The 27,820-nt window shown below is 42.7% G+C and overlaps 1 protein-coding gene across 2 annotated transcripts in view; it reads right to left on the bottom strand.

Moving 5' to 3' along the window:
* The window catches only part of LOC144022966 (eukaryotic translation initiation factor 3 subunit H-like), a 215,187-nt gene that overhangs the window by 17,782 nt on the left and 169,585 nt on the right, over positions 1–27,820 (bottom strand). For both annotated transcript variants that reach the window (XM_077528195.1, XM_077528194.1), the window contains exon 4: positions 15,379–15,499. In XM_077528195.1, the coding sequence (XP_077384321.1) occupies positions 15,379–15,499 (121 nt within the window). The remainder of the gene's footprint in view (positions 1–15,378; positions 15,500–27,820) is intronic.

Genomic DNA, 27,820 nt, shown 5'->3' with positions numbered 1-27,820 from the left:
GCATGATCAAAATCTTAAAGCTTTTCTGACCAATTTTCAACTGGATCCATTCAGCGAGCTCGGCACAGTAGCTAAAAACGTAAAGTATGACATTTATTGTCACCACTAGGTGGCGCTAAATGTATAAGTGAATTTTATTATATAGATGTTTTCAGGCCGTGACTATTAAGTCGCATGAGAAATTTGAGATTTTTTGGAGCTTGTACATGGGAGTTATTAAGCATTTTGTCTTTCTGGACAAATGAAATTTTAAGGGCAATTTTTGATGTTCCGCCCCCGACATATAGTATTTCGAATAGTCAAGATATTTTGCCCAGTTGTTGTCTCAGGTCTTGAGATGATACATGCCAAGTTTGAAGTCAATTGGATGAAAAATGTTTGCAAAGCGGGAAAAAGCATGACCACAGTGAATGTGCCAAAATGGGCCAAAATTGGACATTCAAAAATTTATAGCTCACTTCCTGTACATATTAGGAAATGGCTTCCACTGACTTTTTTGTGCGTCTCGGGGTGCTACACGTGCCTGCCAATTTTCGTAGCTCTCGGTCAAACGGGCCGGGATTGGTTTTTATTTTTTCTATGCTAGTGGGCGCTATAGAGTCGCGTTGTTATGACAACTACATAATATCGAATTTTTCGCCGAGCCCGAAGAGATTGCAAAGTTTGGTGAGTTTTCGTAAATGTTTAGGTCCTCAAAAATGCGATCGTTTACGGAGAAGAAGAAGAAGAAGAAGCGGAAGAAGAAGAATTCTTACAAAAACAAGAGGGACCTCGCAGCGGTCGCTGCTCGGGCCCTAATTAATTAGTTTGTACAGACATACAAAACTTCAGAGTTCAAGCTGTATGGCTTTATATTGTATGGCAGACATAGTCAAGTGGTTAAGACCATCACGTCACCATGGGAACCCTGGTTCAAAACAATCCTCCCCAGACACATGGCTGTGGTGTCCTTGTTAGAGCCCACGTTGTTTCATGGCCGTTTGTTTTCGTGTGTTTGTGAGTAGTGGACGTTGGGCTGTGAAAACGCACCTCCTGATTGGTGGCCTGTGTCCCCGGCTCGACTGACCAATCGGGGTGCGGGAGAGGCCTGATTGTCAAACTTGTTTCAGGTGTGCCACCACCTATTAGTTCGATTGTTGTCAGAGAGAGAGGGTGGCTGTTTGTGTGTCTTCAGTGTTTTTGGTTTAGCCCTCGGTCCCACGCAGTCCCTATGCTTCTTTAGTGTTTTTGGTTTTGTTTTAGTGCCCGCTGTCTTTCGTGGGGTGCGCCATTCGCCATAAACTCGACCTTTCATGAATCGCCGACTTCCCATTCCTTTGCCTTAGGACCTTCGCCATAACTGTTGTTACCTTATTGGGGGCAGTCAGCATTCATTCGCGTGCACTTTGACAGACGGTGATTTGGGAGCGGTGGTTCCATTTTGTATAATCTTCGTGAGGTGTGTCTGCGTGTTCGTGTCGTGTGTTTCTCCCCTGTCATGTCCACCCGCCTGTGGTATCTTTTCCCCCGCCTGCTTACTTGTGTGCTACCCGCCTGCTATAACAGCATTTACGTGCCCCCCGTCACGTAACAGTCCTTAATACATTTAATACCGAACACGTATAAGTAAGTCATTAAAACAGCCTCTACCGCCCTTTGCAGAGGTGGAGGCACACCAAAAACAACAGCGGTAGACTCGATCACTTTGGAACAGCCACGTCAGCAGTGGCACACCTGATTTCATGGTGCACTGTGCTTAAGGTTTCTTCAGATGATACGACAATGAGACAGATTTGGATACATATATGTCTGATGCCGAGTGCATGTCCAAGTGCCGGACACTCCAGAAGTAGATGTAAGGTAATTAACCTAAGCTAACTAGCTTGCAAGTTCCCCTTTGTTGCTAATGGTCTTCTTCATGTTCTTTTACATCAAAACTGTACCCTTAAAAGGTTTATGAGGGTGACACGAGTCACACTGGACCCTACATTACTATGTAGTTCTGTTATTTTGTATTATTTAGAATACTAACAAAGCACAGGTCGAACAGCATCATGAAACCAATTGTGTTCAAGCACAACTGAAATCAAAATAAGAATACTTGAACAACAGGTTCAGACAATAATTCATGGTGATGGAAGTAAAGATGCCATGAAATATGGCAAATGTATACCGTATATGTGGGAATTGGACTGTGGCCAGTTGAGGGGTCCAATGAGACACAAATACTTTATTTAAAAAAAAATAAAAATAAAAATACTCTGTAAAAGTCTGACTCACTGCATTGAAGTAAATCTTCAAGGGTACTTAACTCATTGAGCCATTTTCAGCAGTAAAAAGTTCCTATATGGTCTATCATTAATGTGGTAACTTCCTTATTTTTCATGTACCTTTAAAAAGTAATCTTTCTACTTGTTGTCAACTGAAGATGGCATCACCTGTGCTGAGGAAGTCGGTTAATGACCAATCATGGCTGTTTGCTGACCAAACACAGAAAACAAGTGAGCCATGATTGGCCTTTACCTACTTCCTCAGCACAGGTGATGTCATCATCAGCCGACAGCAAGTAGACTTTTTAAAGGTATTAATTGTGCATGAAAAATAATGAAGTCATCAAATGCATTCTGGACAAAATAGGAACTTTTCACTGCTGAAAATTGTTCAATCAGCCAAGTATCCCTTTAATTAAACCTTGCATGTGCCTGTTTAGTTCAAGCCTTCAATGCAGCACTACAGACAAGTATTGCTTTTGTTTCTTTCGCCGCATGGTGAATGAGGCGTTCACACAAAACAAAACCAATATGAAATGAGGCACAAAGACAAACCGCCTGCTTACATTCATTTTTCAGAGAGGATAATTCCCTCCAAAAGGGGCCTTGAGACAGACAGGCCGAATAATTCAAGCAGACACGTGAAAACTGTAACTTTAGAATCTTTAGGGGGCGGTGCTCGCTTTGCTGGACCGCGGTTGACGGCTTTCTTTCTTTGGTGGTGGTCCTTATGCATGCCAGATCCGTCGCACCAGCATCTACTGAAACTCAACAGAAGTAGCCTCTCCCTCCCACAGCCCCTTGAATCAGTGGGTGCTGGTGTCTGTGGATCTCACTTTGCTTTATCTATCCTTCCCTCCTTCCTCTTTTTAGTTTTTCCTCTGGTCACTTGAGATCTCAATTTATTGGAAGTTTGAGGCTTCTGGGGTTGGCATAAGACTCTGGTTTTGTAACCACGCAGGAGGGGTTTTGTTGGTGCTGGATTTCACTTTGATGGATTGGATGTACTGGCTTCTATGGATCTCACTCTGCCTTATCGATCCTTCCCTCCTTCCTCTCTTTAGTTTTTCCTCTGGTCTCTTGAGATCTCGCTAAATTTGCTGGAATTTAGAGGCTTCCGGGGTTGGCGTAAGACTTTGATTTTGTAATCATGAGGAAGGCAGGAAGTGTTTGGTCGGTGCTGGATTTCACTTTGATTTATCTTTCTTTTCTCTTTATTTTTTTTCTGACCTTTTCTCTGGTCTCCTGACCATTTAAACTTCACGACTCTGGCAAGATTCTGAAGTACCTGGTTAAGGCGAAGGGTAATGGGATATTTATAAGGCTTTAGGTGAATTAATGAGTATAAATTTATACGTATTTGCACGCACACGCACGCACGCACGCGCACGCACGCACCCACGCAAACGCACACAGGCAAACGCACGCACACACACACACAAAAAAAAAAAAAAAAAAAAAAGAGCAATGATGATAAGACGTTGAATCGGTAAGACTACCGAATGAACAATTCTGAGCTCTTAAAAAAGAAGAAAAAAAAAAAAAAAGAGCAATGATGATAAGACGTTGAATCGGTAAGACTACCGAATGAACAATTCTGAGCTCTTAAAAAAGAAGAAAAAAAAAATATATATATATATTGCAAGCCGTACCGTATTATCGTCAGTACGTCAGCCGTTATTCCTTCAGCAAGGTGTCCATCACTGACGGACTGACGGACCATCCATGATGGAATGCCCACTTTTTTTCAAACCTAACCTTAACTCTTTGACCGCCAAAACAAACGGTGCCACACTTTGGTTCTGAAGCACGTCTTTCACAGTTGTGATTGTGCCAGAGTGGAAGAGTTGACCATTTTCCATGACGCACTTGAACGCAACATTATACGTTTACCAGTGTACTGACGTCACCCACTCGCGTAGGACTAAAATACATTTCTGGGTTTTGGAAACGAGCAAGATTTTTGCGGAAATACAGTTTCTGAAGTATGACAGCCTTCACGCCAGGTGCAAGCTGGCGATGTCCCCGTTTCCCTGCAAGCAGCGCACGCCTGAGAGGGAGGTGTCAGCAGTGTCCTCGCTGTCAAAGAGGAGCCACGTCTTCCCACACTGAATGGAATCATGCTGGAATTTACACGGCTTCACCATCGTTAAGGTATATAGACATTGGAATTTGGATATACTACTGGTGACCATATTTAAAATAAAAGATTGTGGCCAAAATGTAGCGAGCATTATAGACCACGTCGGGTACATTCAAATTAGGGATCTAACAATATCCAAACATCACGATGCGATATTATTACAATATGAAGGTCACGATCCGATAATTATCATGATATCGTGGGTGGGGTTGGTGATACCTATTTAAATAAGATCACAATATTGTAAAAAATAAATAAATAAATAAATAAATAAATAAATAAATAAAAAATAAATAAAAATTAAAAAAAAGCTCATACTAAAACAAGCACAATAGTGTGCTTTTGTACATAACAGCAATGCATATAAACCACCGACAATCTCTAATAACAATAATGAGGCACTTACTTGCAGATGCAAGCACACATTGATCGCTTCACAAGCAAATTAGGTCTGACAATTATCTGACAATTAGCATAGATTTTAAACATAGAAGGCTAAAACCTCCCGAATGAAAATTAAATTGCACTAATAAACTAGCTACTAGAGGGTGCTAGAACTGCACAAATGGAAATCAACCTGACTTTTTTAACAGATGTGTTCCTTTTAACTCATTTGCTCCCAATAACGTGTAAATCCGTTTTTTTTAATGTTTTGTGTCCCAAAGACGTATTTAGATGTTTTTTTTTTGTTTTTATGCTAGAGCATACAGAAGGCTTTGATGCAGCCTCTCAACAGCTAAGAACGGTTGCAGAAATGGTAGTATTGCACAAATGGCCAGCAGGTGGCAGCAGAGCAAAGGAGATCAACCAGGGTTATGGAGAAAAAAAAAGCTAAATTACTTACAATTTTAAATAGATTTGTGAAAACTGATGAAACTTAGCTCTCTTCTAATGCTAATTGCTGCAAAACGGAAACAGAAACATACTTTTTTTCCTGATGAAAGAAGAGACTTTAATCTTTCTTTTGATAGGTTCCATGCTTTTATAGCAATAGAACACAATATTCTGTGGGCCTTGCAAAATCAGTCACAATCAAGTAAAACAGCCGGGAGCGAACAGGATTGCTTCTGTGAAAATGGCTGGGAGTGAATGAGTTAAATATTGTGAACATGAGGACGATATTGTGGAAGTTTTAATATCACGATATTGCGCTTATCATTACATCCCTAATTCAAAGCAGCAGACCAGACTCAATTGGAGGTACCGAGGGCTAAGCGGAGGCTTAGAGGAGATCATGCCTTTGCTGTTGCCGGTCCCTCCCTTTGGAACGGACCTTCCACTAAATATTAGGCAATCCCCCTCTTTATCCTCTTTAAAAACACGTCTTAAAACACATCTATATTCTTTGGCTTTTGGCACACCATGAGACTTGTTCTTGGTGTTCCTGTATTCGCACTTCAAAATGTTTGCTTTGTTCTTGTTTACTGCAAAACTGATGTTTATGTTTATGTACAGCACTTTGTATACAGCAACGCCTGTTCTTAAAGCGCTTTATAAACAAAGTTGAGTTGAGTTGAGAACCCATTTATTCTCTTTGTTCATCTTTTCCGACTTTACATTCTTGAAAAACAATTGCACAAGTAACAAAGTTAACATCAATTATTAATTGACATATTTACTTGTAGTAAGTGCCACCTCAAGGTGTCGCTGTAGTTCTTTGACCAAATCAGGGTTAAATGAGAGCACGTAGGTGCTCACTGAGTGAAACTGTTGGTGAGTGATTTTTAGACTGTTTTAAGTGTGACGCTGATAGCAATTATGTGTTAGTTTTATTTATTTATTTATTTTCATATGACAGGACTACATAAGGCTTTGGTGCCAAGGACTTACCTGATACATGAATTGTCGTTAGGGTGTTTGTAAAGCAGAACTTTGTGTGTGCGTGGTGTTTACGAGGCACAGGTATAACTTTTTATTGTTTGACATGTTTTTTTAGTCGATTAAATACGTTTTGAAATCTGTTTGATCGTAAATACTGTCTTTTTTTTTTTTACAGTTATTTTCTGCTGCTCCTGCTGTCCTTTTTAGATCGATTATAGGCTGCCGTTTCATTTAGCCCGCCCTACCATCGACCTGTCGAGCTGGACTGGCAGGGTTGTGAAGGGCTATTTTTATTTTTTATTTTTTTGTTTATGATCTTTGCATTTTTATTCCCAGGTCACTTCCCTTTATAATACTTTTTTTTTTTTGCAGTGCTGTGGTTTGTGCTAGAATATCACATTTGTTTTTATAGAACGGTATTTTGGATTTGCGCGTTTGTCCGCTACATGTGTATTTTGTTCAGACCTATGTGAAGGCTCAGTGTCCATGCTCGAACCGCTCATTACACAAAATAAGGGAAAGTAACTTTTGATGTCAATTGTCAAAAATCAATGATGTGACTTTCTGTCTGGCTCCAGATCTTTGTATGAAGCAAAGCACTACAACATTCTGTTGTTCATTGCAAAGCACTTTGATTCACACTGTTTTTTTGTAATATTATGTTTAGAAATTATACTTCAGTAATTGTAAAATGTTAAACCTTTATTTTTTACTATCCCTCTCTGGCTCAATTGAATTAAATTTTATTTTGTTTTTTATTTGTCAAGTTTTATATAGGGCGTCACGGTGAATGACTGGTTAGCACGTCCGCCTCCCAATACTGAGGACTCGGGTTCGAGTCCAGGCTCCGGCCTTCCTGGGTGGAGTTTGCATGTTCTCCCTGTGCCCGCATGGGTCTTCTCCGGGTACTCGGGTCTCCTCCCACATTCAAAAGACATGCATGGCAGGTTAATTGGGCGCTCCAAATTGTCCCCGAGGTGTGCTTGTGAGTGTGTATGGTTGTTCGTCTCTGTGTGCCCTGCAATCGGCTGGCAACCAGTTCAGGGTGTACGCCGCCTACTAGAAATAAACCGATATGCTTTTTTCAGGGCCGATACCGATTATCGGTAGTCAAGGAGGCTAATAACCGATATTTGAAGCCGATATTCATTTGCAGTAAAAGTTCAAATGTTGGCACCAAATTTTTGAATAATGCAAACCCTAACCGTTCTTTACAATGGATTCTCACACTGCACTTTTCATTTTACATCCTTCCATCTGCAATAAGACGTTGGTGGTGGGGGGAGTTAAATGTGGGGGCCAACGTTACATGACCTTTTATAGCATTTGGGATACTTGTAGTTTTATTATATAAATGTTATATTTTTATATTTTAAAGTAATAGGAGGAACCCTGTCATTCAAAATGTGCATCAACTGTGGCATTACTTATTACTACAGAAAAAAAAAAAAAATCCATGAGAAAAACTATTCATCCCTGAACACCATACAGTTCTTGTAGACCTTAGTCTCATTATGATTATTGTTATTGTTACCATATAGACAGTATTGATAAGCTTAGGATCTTAAATCTAGAACAGCAATATCATGCTACTCCTCTCTACAAGAGAATTGTCAAAAGACAGCTTCAGGATACAACACACTTCATCATGTAGTTTACTGCCACTTAGGATGTTCCAATCAACGCAGAAAAAGGTAGAGTAAAATAACTTGGTTATAATATGTCACGCCGCCACGCTGGTCATGCTTTTATTTTTGCACTCAGGTTTCCGGTTTACTTTGAAGTCATTAACCACCCTCTCACCTCAGGTCACTTGCCTTTCCCCTGCACAGTAATCACCGGTCCACGCCCACCTGCTCCCAATCAACCCGGACATAAAAGCCACCTGCATTCTCCCCTCCGTTGCCGAAGTGTCACATCTCAGTGCATGGAAGCGTCCTCACAGTCCTTGTTTCACAGTCCTTGTTCGATGTCTAGCCTTGCTTTGTCTTGTGCCCTTAGTTTGCCCCTTGTTTTCCTCCCTAGCGGAGCGCTTTTAGTTGTCCCTGTTTTTGAGTGCCCTTGTTTTTTCTCCAGTTTGGAGCTCTTTCTGTTCTGCCTTTTTTCCCTCCTTGAGAGGTGTTTTTGGTTCAATTGGATTAAAGCTGCAGCCTTGTTGGCCAACTTACACTCTGCGTCTGAGTCCTACCTTCTCGCTCCGTGTCAGTACACTTCGGCCAGCATGGACCCAGCGGAGAAGTTGGAGGCTGCACTTCGACGACAGGCCGTCCGCCTGTCGCAGACGGAGGAGGTCCAGCAGGCGATGGCCACCCGCATGGGAGAGCTCGTTGGACAGGTGCAGGAGCTAATGAGCCACCTGCGACCCTCCACGCCGGTCATCACGAATCCAGAGACAGCAGAACCACCGATCCCGACTCCAGCCTTGACCGGGGCTGGATTGAGACTGGCTCCCCCGGAGCGATACTCGGGAGACCAAGGACAATGTCAGGCATTCCTAACCGAATGCGACTTACATTTTGAACTTTCGCCACAGGCTTTCCCCACTGACCGCTCCCGTGTGGCCTTCATGATTTCACATCTGACTGGAAGAGCCAGAGACTGGGCCACCACGGAATGGGCAAGGCACTCCCCGACTTGCTCAACCGCAGCCGGGTTTAGCAGGGCACTTCGTCTCGTGTTCGATCCAACTAACATGGATCGGGAAAAGACTCGAGAGCTTAGTAACCTCAGACAGGGCAGAGAATCGGTGAATGACTACGCAATCCGATTCCGATCTCTAGCGGCCAGGAGTGGCTGGAATGACACAGCTCTTTTTGACCACTTTTTAAAGGGGCTTTCCACAACTATGCAAGAACTCCTATTGCCCGTAGACTTACCTGGCGATCTGGACTCATTGATCTCATTGGCCATTCGCACCGATCATCGACGGCGAGATCTTTTGCAGACCAGCAGACATCAACGAGGACACGGTTCCGGATTCTTCCGGCATCCGGAAGCAAGAGGCCCTCCGCGAGGTGTCCTTCCCCAGTCACCCACCGCGGGAAGGCCCAGCGAGAGTGACGAGGAGCCGATGCAGCTGGACCGCGCCCGATTGTCTCACCACGAACGCCAGCGACGTCGTCAAGGCCATCTGGTGGTAGCTTGTCCCACCAAGAGAGGCTCTCCGGTGAGTACCGCGACTCACCAGCAAGGAAAAAAACGAAAACTCACGCAAGTCACGATTTCCTGCAATACCACTCCCACAGACCTACTAGCTCTCATTGACTCTGGAGCGGACGAGAGCCTCATGGATTGGGGTCTGGTGAAGAAATTGCAGGCCGGCACGGAACCACTTACTACCCACATGAGGGCCAGGGCGCTCAATGGCAAAGACCTATTCCTCATCACGCACGTCACAGAACCACTCGAGATCCACATTGGGCAGCACAGAGAACTCCTTCGCTTCCATGTCTTCCGGTCCCCATCACACACACTGGTCCTGGGTCATCCCTGGTTGCAGTTGCACAACCCCCGCATCGACTGGCGATCGGGGCGAGTCCTGGACTGGGGAGATGATTGTGACCACCATGGGGTGGAGCGGCCAGCGGCAGAGACACCTCCCGCTGCCATCCGACAGGTGTCTCTCGTGAATGACCAGGATTACCCGGACCTGAACACCGTTCCCTCCTGCTATCATCCGCTCAGGGAGGTGTTCAGCAAGACCAAGGCCATGTCACTTCCCCCACATCGATCCTATGACTGTGCGATCGAGTTGATTCCTGGATCTACCATCCCCAAGGGGAGATTGTACTCTGTGTCGGGTCCCGAACGCAAGGCCCTAAACGAGTACATAGACACTTCCTTGAAAGCAGGACTTATCCGGCCATCGTCATCGCCAGCCGGAGCCGGATTTTTCTTTGTGGGCAAGAAGGATGGCTCATTACGCCCTTGCATTGACTACAGTCCTCTGAATGAAATCACAGTCAAGAATCGTTATCCCCTGCCTTTGATGTCTTCAGTATTCGACCAGCTCCAGCAAGCCAAGATATTCACCAAACTGGATCTCCGCAACGCTTATCACCTTGTCCGTATTCGTGCAGGGGATGAGTGGAAGACTGGCTTCAATACTCCCCGAGGCCACTACGAATACTTAGTAATGCCTTTTGGACTCACTAATGCACCAGCGGTTTTCCAGGCCATGATTAATAATGTACTCAAGGACTTCCTCGACCAGTTCGTGTATGTGTATCTGGACGACATATTGATCTACTCACCGGATTTGAAAACCCACCAGCACCATGTCACCCAGGTCCTGAAACGCTTGCTAGAAAACAAGCTCTTTGTAAAGGCTGAAAAGAGCCTTTTTCATGCGGACACCGTCTCGTTTCTGGGATTCATCGTATCTCCGGGCAGAGTCGAGATGGAGCTGGAGAAGGTCAGCGCGGTCCGGGACTGGCCCACACCGGAATCCAGAAAAAAGGTGCAACAATTCCTAGGCTTCGCCAACTTTTACCGTCGCTTCATCCGCAACTTCAGCTCCATCGCTGCTCCACTCCATGCCTTGACCTCGCCACAGCAACGCTTCACCTGGACCCCGGAAGCCAACACTGCCTTCAAGGAACTCAAGAAAAGATTCACAGAGGCCCCGATACTCAGAGTTCCTGATCCTACCCGCCAGTTCGTGGTCGAGGTGGATGCCTCCAATCTGGGTATCGGGGCCGTCCTATCCCAAAGGAGCCAGGAAGATGGGAAGGTGCACCCCTGTGCATTTTTGTCCAGAAAGCTCTCCAAGGCTGAGCGCAATTACAGCGTGGGAGACCGAGAATTGCTGGCTGTCAAGGTCGCCTTGGAAGAATGGAGGCACTGGCTGGAGGGCGCGGAACACCCCTTCATCATCTGGACAGACCACCGCAACCTGGAATACCTACGTCACGCCAAAAGACTGAACCCACGACAGGCCAGATGGTCATTGTTTTTTAACAGGTTTTTGTTTTCTCTAACTTACAGACCCGGAAGCAAGAACGTCAAAGCAGATGCTCTGTCCCGAATCCATGACCCGGAAACCACAACAGCCGAACCTGAACCCATCCTGCCTAGGGACTGCATTGTCGGAACCATGTCCTGGCAGGTTGAAGAGGATGTCAAGGAGGCTCTCCAAGACACGATCGCTCCAAAAGAGTGTCCACCACGACGGCTCTACGTCCCGGAGGGTCTACGAGCACAGGTGATCAATTGGGCACACACCTCTCGTCTTTCTTGCCACCCAGGTACTCGCAGGACCCTATACGTCGTCGCCCGGAGATTTTGGTGGCCTTCAATGGAGACCTCGGTACGTGATTATGTCAAGGCCTGCCCAGTCTGCGCCCGGAATAAATCATCAAATCAACCCCGGATGGGTCTCCTCCAACCACTGCCGATCCCCTCAAGGCCCTGGGCGGAGATTTCTATGGACTTTGTGACTGGACTTCCCACTTCGCATGGTAAAACCACGATACTCACTGTCGTCGACCGCTTTTCTAAGATGGCCCGCTTTATCCCATTACCTAAGCTTCCCTCAGCCAAAAGAACCGCCGAAGTCATGATCGACCAGGTGTTCAGGATCCATGGATTCCCGCGGCACATAGTGTCGGACCGCGGTCCCCAGTTTGTTTCTCGTTTTTGGAGGGAGTTCTGCAGAGCCATAGGGGCTAAGGCGAACTTGACCTCAGGCTACCACCCAGAGGCCAATGGACAGGCCGAGAGGCTCAACCAACAGCTGGAGACCGGACTACGATGCTTGGTCTCCCAAAATCCGTCCTCCTGGAGCAAGAACTTGGTCTGGGTTGAACTGGCGCATAACTCTTAACCTACTTCTGCCACAGGAATCACGCCTTTCAAATGTGTGCACGGATACGATCCGCCGTACTTCGCGGACCTGGAGGAGGAAGCCTCAGTTCCTTCGGTCCTCGCCATGACCCGCCGATGTCGCCGAATCTGGTCAGCAGCTCGACTGGCCCTTCAACGTCAAGGCGACAGAATGAAAAGAGCTGCTGACCGGAAGAGGAGGCCCGCGCCACAGTACCAGCCAGGTCAAAGAGTCTGGCTGTCCACAAAGAACCTACACCTCAAGGTACCATGTCCAAAGTTGGCCCCAAGATTTGTGGGCCCGTTTCCCATTGCCAAGTCCATAGGTCCTGCCGCCGTGCGCCTTCGCCTGCCTCGGTCCCTCCGCACCCACCCCACCTTCCACGTGAGCCAGGTCAAGCCGGTCCAGGACAGTTCCCTGGTCCCGCCCGAGCCTGCACCGCCCCCTCCGGAGATGGTGGAGGGGGGTCCGGTTTACAAGGTCAGGAAGTTGTTGGATGTCAGAAAGCGGGGCCGGGGACGTCAGTATCTGGTGGACTGGGAGGGATACGGGCCGGAGGAGAGGCAGTGGGTGCCCTCCCGTTTCATCGTGGACCCCTCCCTCATAGACGAGTTTCATGAGGAACATCCTGACTTGCCTGGGCCGTCAGGAGCCGGCCGTTGAGGGGGGGGTACTGTCACGCCGCCACGCTGGTCATGCTTTTATTTTTGCACTCAGGTTTCCGGTTTACTTTGAAGTCATTAACCACCCTCTCACCTCAGGTCACTTGCCTTTCCCCTGCACAGTAATCACCGGTCCACGCCCATGATGGTTTCCACCTGCTCCCAATCAACACGGACATAAAAGCCACCTGCATTCTCCCCTCCGTTGCCGAAGTGTCACATCTCAGTGCATGGAAGCGTCCTCACAGTCCTTGTTTCACAGTCCTTGTTCGATGTCTAGCCTTGCTTTGTCTTGCGCCCTTAGTTTGCCCCTTGTTTTCCTCCCTAGCGGAGCGCTTTTAGTTGTCCCTGTTTTTGAGTGCCCTTGTTTTTTCTCCAGTTTGGAGCTCTTTCTGTTCTGCCTTTTTTCCCTCCTTGAGAGGTGTTTTTGGTTCAATTGGATTAAAGCTGCAGCCTTGTTGGCCAACTTACACTCTGCGTCTGAGTCCTACCTTCTCGCTCCGTGTCATAATAATAGTAAGAATAACTTGGTTAAACAGACATTGTTGCGGTGGACCGCTGCCAGTTTCTGCTGTTTAATGTGTTTTACACTTATAGACACGTGTGTATATGGGCACACTATTCTCTCACTACTGTACTGTACTGTATCACTTAATGGCACAGGTTTACTTGTCTAAATAATAACTGGGCTACAACATTGCTAATTCACATTAACAGGCACTATCTTAGCTGTACACATGCATAGTTATTAACACACGTTATACAACACACCAAACATGAGCTCATTATTCAAAGTATGATGCACGTAACGAAATTACATCACTGAACATTAATTGCAGCCGACTACGGTCGTAGATGTTACATATTAGTGGCATCCATTGAGAGGATAATGTCCCAACTGACGGCAGACATGACGTGAAAAGAGAGACAAAACGAGCAAATAAGCACACTATACTTTAGTGCATTTCTCTACTAATGCCTAACATACGGAAGAGAACACGTTCGTGTAGTTAAACGGTGTTTGAGACACTTAATTAGTTACTGAGCGGACTTTAACGAGGTGCACAACGAGCTGTCAATCAAATCGACGTCGAAGCTTAAGGCACACAATGGCAAACCAGTGCGACAAATAAACACAATATAAAGTAACTAAACGCTATTTAGTGTCACTTGTGCATCTAACTGCATAATCGCTGTACAACAAGTACTGGACATGACCCAGAATGCAATGTGTGCGTCATGAGAGGTAAATATAATGACATTACTCTACTCTTAACATGGAACTAGACAATCTAATAATGACAACTGTTAATATTTGGAACATTTCTAACAAACATTGTTTACTTAATTAAGTGAAAATGTGTGTGATTCCCTCCCCGAATCGTTCAAGTAGCGAATTAGCTACTGGGTGTTAGCCTACATGCTAAGCTGAACACACTACTGTTAGCTAGCGGGATTCAATGCAAGGCATTGCAGCTTCATTCATATAGTGCATTTAATACACGACATAATTCAATGTGTTTAGCTTATCATGGTGAAAAGTTCGGCAGAGTCTCTTCTCTTTTAACTTACCTTCGAAGCATGTGTCTCGCGTTGTCTCCGTGGGAGCGTGTGTGTGACCGGCTACTGTGATACACGGCTTACACTACTGATTGGTTCTGGCTCTTGCACGGCTAACCAATCAAATGCTGCTATGGGCGTTACGTTGCTGGAGTTGGACTCCATAACAGACAAAGACGCTCTGGGCTGCATTCGAAGCGAAAAGACTGAGTTTTAAATGGATCGCTTATATCGGCCGTCAGATTAATAAAACAGGCCGATACCGATATGTACCAATATGTCAAATATCGGCCCCGATTATCGGCCTATCTCTACCGCCTACTGCCCAAAGCCAGCTGAGATAGGCTCCAGCACCCCCCTGCGACCCTTGTGAGGAATAAGCGGTCAAGAAAATGGATGGATGGATGGATGGATGAAGTTTTATATACTGAAAGGTATTGTTAAATTGATTTTTAAAAAGATTTTAATACTAAATAAACAATGATGAACATTAATTACCACCCAAATAAATAAATGCATCAATAAAAACAATTTACCAAATTTAAAAAAAAAAAAAAAAAAAAGTACTGGTATCGATTCCCAGGTATTGGAACAGTCCCGGTTCAAATGTGAAAGGTACCCATCCCTACATTAATGTGCCATCAATAGCAGTGTGTAAAATGGAGCTCACAACTGCAAATCATTCCTTGTCTGAGCCAAGAGCTCGACTGGCCGATACATCACGATACAGCAATTCCAATCGGACAAACTGCATTCTACCCCATTAAATAAGAGTGATATGCTCGTTTATTAGTTTAATTTGTTCGTTGAATTCACCTGGAACCTTTGTCTCCATGTAGTAAAGACAATGACAATTAACTGAACTTTGATTTGTCTTTTGATATTTTTTAATAAAATAGGAAAAAAAAAGATATACTCAGGCAGGTTACTGAATGGGGGAAACATCTTGTTGTTTTTAAAATGAAACATCTGTTAATGTATTTGTATCTGCATCTTTGTAGGCAGATCACTCATGCATGCTGCCATCTGGAAATTTCCTTAGCTCCTTACAGTGTCTGTGGGTGGTGTGTATTTGCTTGTCTAAAGAAAAGTTTGTGCATGTTTAACTGTGAGAATTACCTGGTGCTTCTGCTGCTGCTGTTTGCTCAGATTGCGGCTGTAGGTGTTATACTTGACAATGTCTTGGTTCATGTCGTCCACCCTGTCCATCAGGAGCTGAAGGCTCTTCTCCAAATGGTTACTGCAAGAAAGGTAACCATTATTCACATTGTTTTGCTCTGCTAAATATACATTTTCATTTACCTATAATCAGTGTTGTCACTGTTATTTTAATCTGATTCCCGTATTTTCTGCACTATAAGGCACACCTAAAAGCCTTCAATTTTTTTTCAAAAGCTGACCATGCGCCTTATAATCCAGTGCGCCTTATATATGGATTAATATTGAGCCTCAACAGGTCTCGCTGTAAATATGCTATCGGTGACCCTGCACGATCGGCAGAAGATCCCGCCATCTTGGATCGCTGGCTAATACTAATACTTTACCTCAGAGAAAATAATAAAACAGCTGTTTATTAATTTTGGGAGTGAATGGAGTTGTCAGAAAGCGGGTTTGTAATCTATTAATAAAGTTTGACTGACCTATCTGACTGTTTTGTTGACATTCCCTTTAGCGCAGCACCATCTAATGGATGCATAACGTAACCCCAGCCTCTACTGTAGCGCCTTATTTATATGGAAAAAGTTTTAAAATATGTCATTCATTGAATGTGCGCCTTATAATGCGGTGTGCCTTATATATGGAAAAAGGAAAAAGTTTTAAAATATGTCATTCATTGAAGGTGCGCCTTGTAATGCGGTGCGCCTTATAGTGCGGAAAATACGGTACTTTCTCAATACCGAGCAATCTAACGCATTCATTTTTCCAAACCAGTAATCTGATTAAAGTTAACTTTCCTAAGTGGCTGTACGTTACTATATTTTATTACCTCGTAATGAATGTGGAATGCAGAATTTTGTTGTCCATTTCGAAGATAATTGCGAGGAGAAAATGTTTCTCCTGCCTTTGGGAGGGACGTCACATTGCATGTCACGTTTTCTCAACGGAAGACGCAACGTGTACCAGCATGTGTGGGCGGTGAGCACTAGGAGTCTGGCCAAAAACAACCTCGTCACGACGTAAACAATGGAAGAAGCAGGAGGACCTCCACAAACGGGTGCATTTGCTCATTGGAAATACAACCACTTCGCATTTGTGTCCAGTAAAGATGACAAAACCCTCTCCTAGCTAAAAACTCCACATCCAATTTGAGGAAACTCATCACAGCACAGCGCAACAACTCAAAGCAAAGCTGACAGGTAAGGGGACAACCAGCAGTTCAACAGTTCCTTCAGCCCAGCTAATTCCCCCCCAACCCCCTGGCACGCAAACAGATGAAGCTGGATTTTAGTAAAAGAGCACCAGTAAGTGGGATTGGAATGAGCTGAAAAAAGTTGGTCAGACGATATACAGAGGAAATGTGTCCTATTGAGTACTTTACACTCGCCCTTTTCCGTGCAATAATAAAAGAGAACATTACTAGCAAAAATGCTGAGCTGCCCCACAGTGTCTCGTCATACTTCCAGAAAGAATATGCCACAGTAAAAATAAAAAAAAGCCTGTCTGCATGACTGTAGGTCAGCTCTGGTACTTGACAAAATAGAAAATGTGATAGTTACAGCTGCAACCAGCCTTCATGTAAATGTTATAGTTACAGTTTGTAACAAGCCTGCAGGTGTAATGTGTGACACAAAAACCATTTATGTATTGTAAAACCAGAGAAAACAGAAACAAAGAAACATGTTCATGTTTTAAGTTCATGCACTTTCATAAGTATTATTGAAGTAATTGGTTGTCATTCTTATATTGAGGCAGCAAAGGGCGGAAATTGGTGCTAAAAACTAACTGATACGTTACTTTTTGAGTAACTTAGTTACTTTGTTAATAAAGTTATCAATAAAGTAACTAGATTACTTTTTTGCGGAGTAATCAGTAAGCAGTAGTCACATTACTTTTTCAAGTAATGTGACAATGCCAAAATGCTTTCAAGTTCTAGGGGTGGGCGATATGGTGATATTAAATCGTTAGACGAAATGCGGGGCTCACGATCTGTCATTTCTGTGGAATCGTCTGATCAGGACGCAAAGGCTTTCAGCACAAATTTGACCGTCAGCTCGTTTTCTGCCACTGACTGAAGGACAGCGATGTACCTGCCGCCTGCACTGTCTCCAGAGTGCGTGTGCGTGACCTATGACCATGGCCAATCAGTGGTCAACTGTAGCCCGCACACTTCACACCCGCCCCACCCCGGGTCTTCCCACCCTGAAAATATGCAGGCTCGTGGTGGAGGAGGCTGAAAGACAGTATGTTCCAAATAGAAATTTATCATCCGTAATATGGAACTGCTTTGGCTTCACGCTAGATGACAAAAAACAGGCGTAAATCAGATGCAAAGTGTGCAAGGAGCACATGAAGGCAAGTTACGACAACACTACGAACATGTTCAGCCACCTGAAACAGCAGCGTACATAATGACAGCCAAATGGTAAAGCCAAAAACTCCCAAGCAGAGAGATACAACAGCTCAATGCATGCATGCGCCTCCAAAATAGCAGCACAGCGTTCACCAAAATCACGCCGTATAACAGCGATGGATCCGTATTGCAAGCTGCCAAGTCGTAAGTTGTTTTTATCTCAACACCGCCATTCTTTGCATGTACGCAGATTGCAGAGAAATAGTGGCGCAAAAAAAAAGTGCACTTTTTTTTCCCCAACAACAAGCGACCTCTGGTCCAGCCGTAATTCATATTGTAGCGTTTGTGAAATGATCAGGCTAACCAAGCAAGAGAACATCACGTAACGTTAGCACACAAAAAAAAAAAAAAAAACTGCGTTGCATTCATGGCCCGTCAAGACCATGGGAAACTACATAACCCGCCATCCACAATGGTTGCTACAAAATTGTGATCTTTACTTATAAAAAAGTTGCTTTTTACTTACCCACTAGGAGCATTTTTTTCAACTTTGTTTACGTGCTGCTTTTTTTTGTTTTTGCTTTAATCATGACGAGCAGCCAAATTGTGTGCAAGAGATTCGGTATTTTGATTAGACTACACTACTTGAAAACAGAAGTGTGACTTTTGTTAATGCTTTGCTTAGGTGTTTTGCGGCTTTATAATTAGGGCCCGAGCAGCGGCGGCGGCGGTGCCGCTGCGAGGCCCTATTGTTTTTCAAGGAATTCTTATTAGGGCCCGAGCAGCGACCGCTGCGAGGTCCCTATTGTTCCTGAAGGAATTCTTATTAGGGCCCGAGCAGCGGCGGCGGCGGTGCCGCTGCGAGGCCCTATTGTTTTTGTAGGAATTCTTCTTCTTATTATTCTTCTTATTAGGGCCCGAGCAGCGACCGCTGCGAGGTCCCTATTGTTTTTCAAGGAATTCTTATTGTTCTTCTTTTTAGGGCCCGAGCAGCGGCGGCGGCGGTGCCGCTGCGAGGCCCTATTGTTTTTGTAGGAATTCTTATTATTATTATTATTAGGGCCCGAGCAGCGGCGGCGGCGGTGCCGCTGCGAGGCCCTATTGTTTTTGTAGGAATTCTTCTTATTATTAGGGCCCGAGCAGCGACCGCTGCGAGGTCCCTATTGTTTTTCAAGGAATTCTTATTATTATTCTTCTTTTTATTTGTTATTATTCTTTTCCGCAAACAATCACATTTTTGAGACACTAAACGTGAACGAAAACTCACCAAACTTTACACACACGTCAGGCCTGGCGAAAAATTTGATATTTTAAAGTCGCCATAGGTGATAACAGAAAAATGGCTCCATAGCGCCACCTACATAGGTTAAACAGATCCCTGGCCCGCTACGATTGTCCGACGGCTATGAAAATTGTGTGGCACCTGTAGCACATCCAGATGAACAAAAACCTCTTTGATGTGTGTACCCTAAAATAGACAGGAAGTGAGATATGAGTATTTAAATGTCCAATTTTGGCCAATTTTTGCACATTTACAGGGGTCATACTTTTGCCTGCTTCTCCTACACGGGTAATCCAATTGACTTCAAACTTGGGATGTACCATCTCAAGACCTGGGACAACACCATGGTAAAAAATCTAAAGTTTTCGACATACTATATGACGGCGGTGGGGCATCAAATTTAGAGTTTCAAAACTCTTACTAAACGTAGTATTGCCGGTTGTATGTTTAACCTAGAGCTACGAAAATTGGTACACATATGTAACAGACCATGACCTACAAAAAAGTCTCTTGCTGCTTTGTGCTAAACCCAACAGGAAGTCCCGCAAGGGCCGGGCATCACTTTTTGAGCTAAAAAACTCCTCTTTAACGAAGCATTCCCGGTTGTACCTTTCACCTAGCGCTATGCTAATTTGGAGGCATACATAAGAGCCCACGATGTACAAAAAAGTCTTTTAGAACCATATGCTAAGCCAAACAGGAAGTCCGGCATTTTGATTTACTTTGCTATTTGTAGCCATTTTTGGGGGGCCTTTTATAGGCCTCATATTTTCTACAAAACTTATCAGATTGTCTTCATTCTTTGGCATGTTTCATCTGAAGTATTGCCGGTTATACGTTTAATCTAGAGCTACGAAAATTGGTACACATATGTAACAGACTATGATCTACAAAAAAGCCTGTTGGTGCCATATGCTAAACCTAACAGGAAGTCCGCCAGAGGCAGGGCATCAAATTTTGCATTTCAAAATTTTTACTTAATGAAGCATTTCCGGCTGTACGTTTCACCTAGAGTGACCAAAATTTGAAGACATATGTAACAGCCCTCGAGGTACAAAAAACTCTTTTTGAACCATATGCTAAACCTAACAGGAAGTCTGCCATTTTGATTTACTTTGGAACATGTTGCCATTTTTTTGGCCATTTCATAGGGGTCTTATTTTAACGAACTCCTCCTACAGAGTTTATCCGATCATCTTCAAACTTGGTGTGATTCATCTTAAGATGTTGACGATGAAAAGTTATTGAAAGCTTTTTATTTCGTCGCACGCTGTTGTCGTGGCATGCACTATTGGCAAAGGAAAAAAAAATCCTTCTTAATGCAGCGTTCCCAGTTGGACGAAGCAGCTCGAGCTACAAAAATTTGTAGACATATGTACACATTTGTCCACATATATATATTTACATATGCATGTAAAAAAATTATGTCAGGCTAAACTAAATGGTTGATTAGGCCCCACACATTTTCACCTTACCATACCCGGCCCTCTTTGCAAAAGGTTTGAACACTCCTGGCCTAAACCTAGGTGTATACTCAAACTATGCACGCACATAAAGCCTGGAACAAAATGTGTAATTTAGAGGGTTCTTGTTTTGTTTTTTGTATTCCTTATATTTCATGTCATTATACTTGACACACTATTTTTACTACTCACTGAATCAGTTATAAGAACATTTAATTGATACAATCCAATCACATCCTAGAGAATTGAAAACACATTCAATCATGAGGTTGTTAAGACACATTTACTTCTGTAGCACTTAACCACAAACAAGTTGCGACATCCCCTGATCTAACCCTCCAACCGAACAAGGAAAAACTTTCAGGGGTCATATTTTAACGAACCCCTCCTACAAAATTTATCCGACTGTCTTCAAACTTGGTGTGTTTCATCTTAAGATGTTTAAGATGCAAAGTAATCTAAAGTTTTTTATTTTGTAACACGCTGTTGCCATAGCAATGCATTGTTTGTCAAGTGCTGCTTTTTTTTTTTTATACACATGAAAACTCATGGAACTTTGCAAACACATCAGACTTGTCATGAACATGAATTTTCAGAGATTTATTGTGCAATTTGCAATAAATAGCGCCCTCTAGACATTTTTACGAAGCATTTCCGATTGTATGATTATGCTAGACCTACAAAAAAGTATTATGTAGCCATTTGCCAAACCAAAGAGGAAGTCCGCTATTTTGATTTTATTTTGGGAATTATACATCATTTTTGGCCTTTTTCATTCAACTTTGCACAGACAAGGCATGGAAAAAACTAACATTTTAAATGGTCCTTGTTCCATGTAACAGTTGTCAAGTGCTGCTTTTTTTTTTTTTTATACACATGAAAACTCATGAAACTTTGCAAACACATCAGACTTGTCATGAACATGAATTTTCAGAGATTTATTGTGCAATTTGCAATAAATAGCGCCCTCTAGACATTTTTATGAAGCATTTCCGATTGTATGATTATGCTAGACCTACAAAAAAGTATTATGTAGCCATTTGCCAAACCAAAGAGGAAGTCCGCTATTTTGATTTTATTTTGGGAATTATACATAATTTTTGGCCTTCTTCATTAAACTTTGCACAGACAAGGCATGGAAAAAACTAACATTTTTAATGGTCCTTGTTCCATGTAACAGTACCCCAACGTGCCAGTACCCTGACGTGCAAGTAACTCAACGTTGTGCTCAATAGCGCCCTCTATGCATTTTTATGGAGCATTTCCAATTGTATGATTCAAGCGATACACAACTAAAGATGACTTGACCTAGATTTGTGAAAACTGGGAGGCATACCTATTAGCTTAAGACCTACAAAAAGTATTCTGTAGCCGTATGCTAAACCTAAAAGGAAGTCCGCCATTTTGAATTTATTTTGGGAATTGCGCACCATATTTTGCGTTTTGATTAAACTTTGCACACACAAGGCTTGTCAAAAACATTTTAGATGGTCCTTGTCCTATTTGACAGTACCCCAACGTGCCAGTACCCCGACGTGCAAGTACCCCAACGTGGCACGCCTTTGCTGTAGCGATGCATTGTTTGCAAAGAATTTTTTTTTTTATATGATTCAGCTAGATGTGTGAATATTGGGAGGCATACCTATCAGCCGAATACCTCGACAAAGCATTCCATAGCAATGTGAACAAACACAAAAAGCATGGCAAAACATATACAATTTAGACGGTTTCTTATGAAACAGTACCCTAACGTGCCAGTACCCCGACGTGCAAATACCCCAACGTGGCACGGGTTGCGAGGGCCCTTTATAGCTGCTCGCAGCTCTAGTTATTATTATTATTATTATTATTATTATTCTCCGCAAACAATCGCATTTTTGAGACGCTAAACGTGAACGAAAACTCACCAAACTTTACACGCACATCAGGCCTGGCGAAAAATTTGATATTTTAAAGTCGCCATACATGATAACAGAAAAATGGCTCCATAGCGCCACCTACATAGGTTAAACGGATCCCTGTCCCGCTACGATTGTCCTATGGCGACGAAAATTGTGTGGCACCCGTAGCACATCCAGATGAACAAAAACCTCTTTGATGTGTGTACCCTAAAATAGACAGAAAGTGAGGTATGATCATCTGAATGTCCAATTTTGGCCCATTTTTGCACATTTACAGGGGTCATACTTTTGCCCGCTTCTCCTACACGGTTAACCCGATTGACTTCAAACTTGGGCTGTACCATCTCAACACCTGGGACAACATCATGGTAAAAAATCTAAAGTTTTTGATATACTATATGACGGCGGCGACGCATCAAATTTAGAGTTTAAAAATTCTTACTTCACGAAGCATTGCCGATTGTACGTTTAATCTAGAGCTACGAAAATTTGTACACATATGTAAAAGGCTATGACCTACAAAAAACTATTTTTGAACCATATGCTAAACCTCACAGGAAGTCCGCCATTTTGATTTATTTTGGAATGTGTTGCCATTTTTTGGGCCATTTCGTAGGGGTCTTATTTTAACGAACTCCTCCTACAGAGTTTATCCGATCATCTTCAAACTTGGTGTGACTCATCTTAAGATGTTGAGGATGAAAAGTTATTGAAAGCTCTTTATTTCGTCGCACGCTGTTGTCGTGGCATGCACTTTTTGCAAAGGAAAAAAATCCTTCTTAATGAAGCATTCCCAGTTGTACGAAGTAGCTAGAGCTACAAAAATTTGTAGACATATGTAACAGCCCACAATGTACAAAAAAGTCTCTTGGTGCCATGTGCTAAACCCAACAGGAAGTCCCCCAGGGGCCGGGCATCACATTTTGAGCTAGAAAACTCCTCTTTAACGAAGCATTCCCGGTTGTACGTTTCACCTAGCGCGATGATAATTTGCAGGCATACATAAGAGCCTACGATGTACAAAAAAGTCTCTTGGAACCGTGTGCTAAACCAAACAGGAAGTCCGCCATTTTGATTTACGATGGGATTTGTTGCCATTTTTTGTGGCCTTTTTCAGGGGTCATATTTTAACGAACTCCTCGTACAAAGTTCATCCGACCGTCTTCAAACTTGGTGTCTTTCATCGTAAGATGTTTAAGATGCAAAGTTATCGCAAGTTTTATTTTGTCGCACGCTGCTGCTATAGCGATGCATTGTTTGCCAAGTAAAGTGCTGCTTTGTTTTTTTATCTATACATGTGTGAAAACTCATGAAACTTTGCAAACACATCAGACTTGTCATGAACATGAATTTTTAGAGATTTATTGTGCAATTTGCAATAAATAGCGCCCTCTAGACATTTTTATGAAGTATTTCCGATTGTATGATTCTGCTAGATTTGTGAAAATTAGGACAGACCCCTATCAGCAGAATACCTACAAAAAAGTATTATGTAGCCATTTGCCAAACCAAAGAGGAAGTCCGCTATTTTGATTTTATTTTGGGAATTATACATCATTTTTGGCCTCTTTCATTAAACTTTGCACAAACAAGGCATGGAAAAAACTAACATTTTAAATGGTCCTTGTTCCATGTAACAGTACCCCAACGTGCCAGTACCCTGACGTGCAAGTAACCCAACGTTGTGCTCAATAGCGCCCTCTATGCATTTTTATGGAGCATTTCCAATTGTATGATTCAAGCGATACACAACTAAAGATGACTTGACCTAGATTTGTGAAAACTGGGAGGCATACCTATTAGCTTAAGACCTACAAAAAGTATTCTGTAGCCGTATGCTAAACCTAAAAGGAAGTCCGCCATTTTGAATTTATTTTGGGAATTGCACACCATCTTTGGCCTTTTGCACTCACAAAGCTTGTCAAAAACATTTTAGATGGTCCTTGTCCGATTTGACAGTACCCCAACGTGCCAGTACCCCGACGTGCAAGTACCCCAACGTGGCCCAGGTTGCGAGGGCCCTTTATAGCTGCTCGCAGCTCTAGTTATTCTTATTATTATTCTTCTCCGCAAACAATCGCATTTTTGAGACACTAAACGTGACCGAAAACTCACCAAACTTTACACGCACATCAGGCCTGGCGAAAAATTTGATATTTTAAAGTCGCCATACATGATAACAGAAAAATGGCTCCTTAGCGCCCCCTACATAGGTTAAACGGATCCCTGTCCCGCTACGATTGTCCGACGGCTATGAAAATTGTGTGGCACCTGTAGCACATCCCAATGAACAAAAACCTCTTTGAAGTGTGTACCCTAAAATAGACAGAAAGTGAGGTATGAGTATTTAAATGTCCAATTTTTGCCAATTTTTGCACATTTACAGGGGTCATACTTTTGCCCGCTTCTCCTACACGGTTAACCCGATTGACTTCAAACTTGGGATGTACCATCTCAACACCTGGGACAACATCATTGTGAAAAATGAAAAGTTTTTGATATACTATATGACGGCGGCGGCGCATCAAATTTAGAGTTTAAAAATTCTTACTTCACGAGGCATTGCCGGTTGTACGTTTAATCTAGAGCTACGAAAATTGGTACACATATGTAACAGGCTATGACCTACAAAAAACTCTTTTTGAACCATATGCTAAACCTCACAGGAAGTCCACCATTTTGATTTATTTTGGAACGTGTTGCCATTTTTTTGGCCATTTCATTGGAGTCTTATTTTAACGAACTCCTCCTACAGTGTTTATCCGATCATCTTCAAACTTGGTGTGATTCATCTTAAGATGTTGAAGATGAAAAGTTATTGAAAGCTTTGTATTTCGTCGCACGCTGTTGTCATGGCATGCACTGTTTGCAAAGGAAAAAAAATATCCTTAAAGAAGCATTGCCAGTTGTACGAAGCAGCTAGAGCTACGAAAATTTGTAGACATATGTAACAGCCCAAGATGTACAAAAAAGTCTCTTGGTGCCCTGTGCTAAACCCAACAGGAAGTCCCCCAGGGGCCGGGCATCACATTTTGAGCTAAAAAAAACTCCTCTTTAACAAAGCATACCCGGCTGTACGTTTCACCTAGAGTTACCAAAATTTGTAGAGGTATATAACAGCCCTCGATTTACAAAAAACTCTTTTTGAACCATATGCTAAACCTAACAGGACGTCCGCCATTTTGATTTACTTTGGAATGTGTTGCCATTTTTTTTGGCCATTTCATAGGGGTCATATTTTAACAAACTCCTCCTACAGAGTTTATACGATCATCTTCAAACTTGGTGTGATTCATCTTAAGATGTTGAAAATGAAAAGTTATTGAAAGTTTTTTATTTCGTCACATGCTGTTATCGTGGCATGCACTTTTTGCAAAGGAAAAAAATCCTTCTTAATGAAGCATTCCCAGTTGTACGAAGCAGCTAGAGTGACGAAAAATTGTAGACATATGTAACAGCCCAGGATCTACAAAAATGTCTCTTGGTGCCATGTGCTAAACGCAACAAGAAGTCCCCCAGGGGCCGGGCATCACATTTTGAGCTAAAAAACTCCTCTTTAACTAAGCATTCCCGGTTGTACGTTTCACCTAGCGCTATGATAATTTGCAGGCATACATAAGAGCCCACGATGTACAAAAAAGTCTCTTGGAACCATGGGCTAAACCAAACAGGAAGTCCGCCATTTTGATTTATGATGGGATTTGTTGCCATTTTTTGTGGCCTTTTTCAGGGGTCATATTTTAACGAACCCCTCCTACAAAATTTATCCGACTGTCTTCAAACTTGGTATGTTTCATCTTAAGATGTTTAAGATGCAAAGTAATCGAAAGTTTTTTATTTTGTCACACGCTGTTGCCATAGCAATGCATGGGAATTGCACACCATATTTTGCGTTTTGATTAAACACCTAAAGCTATGATAATTTGCAGGCAAACATAAGAGCTCAGGATGTACAAAAAAAGTCTCTTGGAGCAATATGCTAAACCAATCAGGAAGTCCACCATTTTGATTTACGTTGGGATTTGTAGCCATTTTTTGTGGCCTTTTTTAGGGGTCATATTTTAACGAACTCCTCCTACAAAATTTATCCGACTGTCTTTAAACTTGGTGTGCTTCATCTTAAGATGTTTAAGATGCAAAGTTATCGAAAGTTATTTATTTTGTCGCACGCCGTTGTCATGGCGATGCATTGTTTGCCAAGTAAAATGTTACTTTTTTTTTTTGGTCTAAACATGTGCAAAAACTCATGAAACTTTACACACACATCAGGCTTGTCATCAGCATGAATATTTTAGAGATTTCTTATTCAATTTGCAATAAATGGTTCAATAGCGCCCTCTAGACATTTTTATGAAGCTTTTGCAAATGTTTTGTGTTTTATGATTCAGCTAGATTTGTAAAAATTGGGATACCTATCAGCCTAAGACTTACAAAAAGGTTTCTAAAGCCATATGCTGAATCAAAAAGGAAGTCTGCCATTTTGATTTACTTTGGTATTTGTAGCCATTTTTTGGGGCCTTTTATAGGGGTCATATTTTCAACAGAACTTATCAGATCGTCTTCATTCTTTGGCGTGTTTCATCTTAAGATATTTAAGATGAAAAGTTATTGAATTTTTTTATTTTGTCACACGCCTTTGCTGTAGCCATGCATTGTTTGTGAAGAAAAATGCTTTTTTGAGAGTCTAAATATGGGTGAAAACTCACAAAACTTTGCACACGCACCAGACCTGTCTAGAACATGAATATTTTATTTAGAGATTTGTTGTGCTATTTGTAATAAATGGCTCAATAGCGCCCTCTAGACATTTTTATGAAGTCTTTCCGATTATATGATTCAGCTAGATGTGTGAATATTGGCAGGCATGCCGAATATATTCAAAAAGTATTCTATATAGCCATGTGCCAATCCATTTTGATTTTATTTTGTTAATTGTGCATCGTTTTTGGCCTTTCCATGAAACTTTAAAAACACAAAGCATGGCAAAAACGTTTACAATTTAGATGGTTTCCTATTTGACAGTACCCCAACATGCCAGTACCCCGACGTGCAAATACCCCAACGTGGCCCGGGTTGCGAGGGCACTTTATAGCTGCTCGCAGCTCTAGTTATTATTATTATTATTATTATTATTATTCTCCGCAAACGATCACATTTTTGAGACACTAAACGTGACCGAAAACTCACCAAACTTTACACGCACATCAGGCCTGGCGAAAAATTTGATATTTTAAAGTCGCCATACATGATAACAGAAAAATGGCTCCTTAGCGCCCCCTACATAGGTTAAACGGATCCCTGTCCCGCTACGATTGTCCAACGGCTATGAAAATTGTGTGGCACCTGTAGCACATCCCAATGAACAAAAACCTCTTTGAAGTGTGTACCCTAAAATAGACAGAAA

The sequence above is a fragment of the Festucalex cinctus genome, chromosome 7 (assembly GCF_051991245.1).
Source record: "Festucalex cinctus isolate MCC-2025b chromosome 7, RoL_Fcin_1.0, whole genome shotgun sequence".
Lineage (NCBI taxonomy): Eukaryota > Metazoa > Chordata > Actinopteri > Syngnathiformes > Syngnathidae > Festucalex > Festucalex cinctus.
The sequence above is the reverse complement of the archived record's forward strand: the minus strand, read 5'-3'. Positions and strand labels throughout refer to the sequence as shown.